This window comes from Cryptomeria japonica, chromosome 10 (assembly GCF_030272615.1).
Source record: "Cryptomeria japonica chromosome 10, Sugi_1.0, whole genome shotgun sequence".
NCBI lineage: Eukaryota > Viridiplantae > Streptophyta > Pinopsida > Cupressales > Cupressaceae > Cryptomeria > Cryptomeria japonica.
In genome coordinates this window covers 651,490,616-651,493,331 of record NC_081414.1, presented here as the reverse complement: position 1 = coordinate 651,493,331, position 2,716 = coordinate 651,490,616, and the positions used below count along the sequence as shown (strand labels likewise).

The 2,716-nt window shown below is 33.5% G+C and overlaps 1 protein-coding gene across 1 annotated transcript; it reads right to left on the bottom strand.

Moving 5' to 3' along the window:
* Positions 1-403: 403 nt before the first annotated feature.
* Positions 404-895, bottom strand: LOC131073358 (ethylene-responsive transcription factor 5). The gene has a single exon (XM_058009764.1). It carries the CDS (start codon positions 893-895, stop codon positions 404-406), a length of 492 nt encoding a protein of 163 aa, XP_057865747.1.
* Positions 896-2,716: the final 1,821 nt, after the last annotated feature.

The following is a 2,716-nucleotide window of genomic DNA, read 5'->3' as shown; positions in this document are numbered from 1 at the left end:
TGTTTTCATTTTAGCTTCAATGGTCCTCTTGGATAGATTAAGAAGTTTTGCATGTAATTCTGGTTTGTGATTAGCTTAGATAAGTTGCATGCTTTGGTTTTGGTTTTCAAACTGATTAACCCAATTTTCCTCGATGGACAGTAAGGATAATAAAATTCACTGCATGTTAAAATGAGTTATTAAACATTCCTAAAACTATTTTAATGAAGATCCAAATTAAAAACCCATTCAGAAAACTTGAATCCAATTTTGAATGCTCTGCAAGATCTTATTATTATTAGTAGTGATATTATCAGGAACCAAAAGATAATACAAATAGTTCTTATCTCTAAACTGATGAGTATAACTGGTAGCTAACTTTACAACATTTATTTACAAAACCTTATTCCTGCGAATATTGCACTTAATTTTTGCTAATTCTTCTTCTTTTATCTGACGAGCTCAATGGAGTCTGCGAAATGAGAGATTGAGAATGGGAATCCACGTAGCGTCCGGACTCAACATTGAGGGGAAAGTTCAGAATTGCTCTGCTGCCACGCAACTTGAAAGCCGCACGGTCATATGCCGCTGCAGCTGCTTCTGCTGTACTGAAAGTCCCAAGCCAAATTCTCATGCCTTTTTTCTCAGGGTTTCTTATCTCAGCAGCAAACTTTCCTCGAAATTTAAGTCGTCTCACACCTCTGTAATGTTTCACTTCCTCTCTAAACAACTGAACTACCTCTTCCTCTTCCTCCTTTCCATTTTCCACTTCTTTCCACCACCCATTCGCAGCCTCCTCCATTCTCTTATTATTACTGCTATCATTTGAAAACGAGTAATCTTCACCCAGCAGAAACTGGGAAATTCTTTCTAACATTTTTGCAGTCTCCGCTGCTTCATCGGCTAGATAATGCATTCTCTCTACTATTTTTTCTCACTCAGAAGACGGATATTTTACGCGTTATTTTGATGTTTTTGCGTGGAAGTGTACCGAGCTTTAAAGCGATAATGAGCGCGTCGTAATTTTTATAATCTTATTAAATTAGGTACGTGTTCTACAAAAAGCGCGTTACAGAATAACTATTCCGTGAACTCTGGGATGGTCCTTTCATTTTGACGCGTTAAATTGAACATCATAATAATCTTTTCAGTTGGGAACAAATACCCAGTCAATGATCTCATTTATGATCACTCCATGAGCTCTGATTTGTTGTGAGTATTAAATAGTCAAGATAAACGCCAGAAAATTTGTACGATGTCGGCCATTACACGAAATTATCAAGACCTTTTGTCATTCTTTATTGTCATTTCCCATGAGCATTTTACAAGTGGCATAAGAGAAATCTATTACTGTGTGTCTTGTTGCCATGATTCCAAAGAGAAGGCCAACCCTACTAGTTTTCTACTATCATTTTTTAAACTACAGTGTGGACGTGGCGATGGGGTTAGTGAATATATTATTGCCCAATCAGTGGCTTGAGATGGTCGTGAGATGGCAAATCAGTGGCTTGAATAGCGCCACATGCTTTGCTGACATCATTTATGAATAATTGGTGTAAATAGAGAAGAATAAATGAGAATTCTCCTTGTCTGTAATGTCAAATTATGTAATGTCATATTATGATGGTTAAATATTGGTATTGTGATTTTTGTCATAACAGTTCGAATTCATATTGGGGTGTTATTTCTTAGTGTTCATGTGGGAATGACCTACTGATTCATAACTCCCATCAAAAGCATTTACCTTAAACTTTTTTGTCAAATTGACAAAACTATATAAATCAATGTTGCAATTATGAACCTTTTGCTACCATATTGTATATGAAGATAAATTTTTCACTACGGCTTATTTAGCCTAAATCAATAAGATGTATCTAAATAAGTATATACATTAATTTATATTAAATAGATGATAATTTGGTTTAATAAATTAAATAATCATGACACATAAATGATGATTATTTTAGGGAAATAAACACAGGGAAGGGCACATGACTCTCTCATCTAAGAATGCTGATTTTTTATAAATATTTAAGAATATTAAATGCATCTATACATAAAGTGTAGTGTTTGTTTTAAATAAATATCATCAATTTTATGTCGATTTAGTTGACTTGACTTGTTTTCTCCCAAATTTCTAAATTTAAGAAGCCTACATGTTAGGAGCATTAAACTTAAGATAGAGAACTTCCAATTTATGATTAAGCAAGAACAACAATGGACTGCTTGATAAGAGGGGGTAGCTCCTCCTTTTGGCTCTACTAGGCCAAAGAAGACATTCCTTGAGTTTTTTTTTTTCTTCAAGACAATCAAATAGAAATGATGATAGAATGGGCCTTGAGGTAACCCATACAAATGCGTAAGAAAGTAAAATTTGACTTTCTCTAAGAACCTATGTGTTGGTTGGATTGTACGAGGATATCACACCTCTGTTGAGTAGATACATAGCCATGTAAGGATATAAATATTTTTTTTCTCATTAACCTCTTATGATATTTGCCTTTAGACCATCCACTTATACATTGATATAGAAAAACAACATTACACATCTCAACTTGAATAATGCTTAAAGAAACATATAAGACTATGCAATGCTAGTAGAAGTTAACACTATTTAATTAAATAATTTTGTTTTATTTTTTAAATGTCAAGATGTGATGCAAGAATGAATATATAGAAAATGGTTTCCTTTTCTTATATGGAATAAAATTCTAGATTCCAACATGAATGTATTCAA

Excerpts from the sequence above, each read along its gene's own strand:
- LOC131073358 (XM_058009764.1), bottom strand. The coding sequence starts at position 895 with ATGCATTATCTAGCCGATGAAGCAGCGGAGACTGCAAAAATGTTAGAA.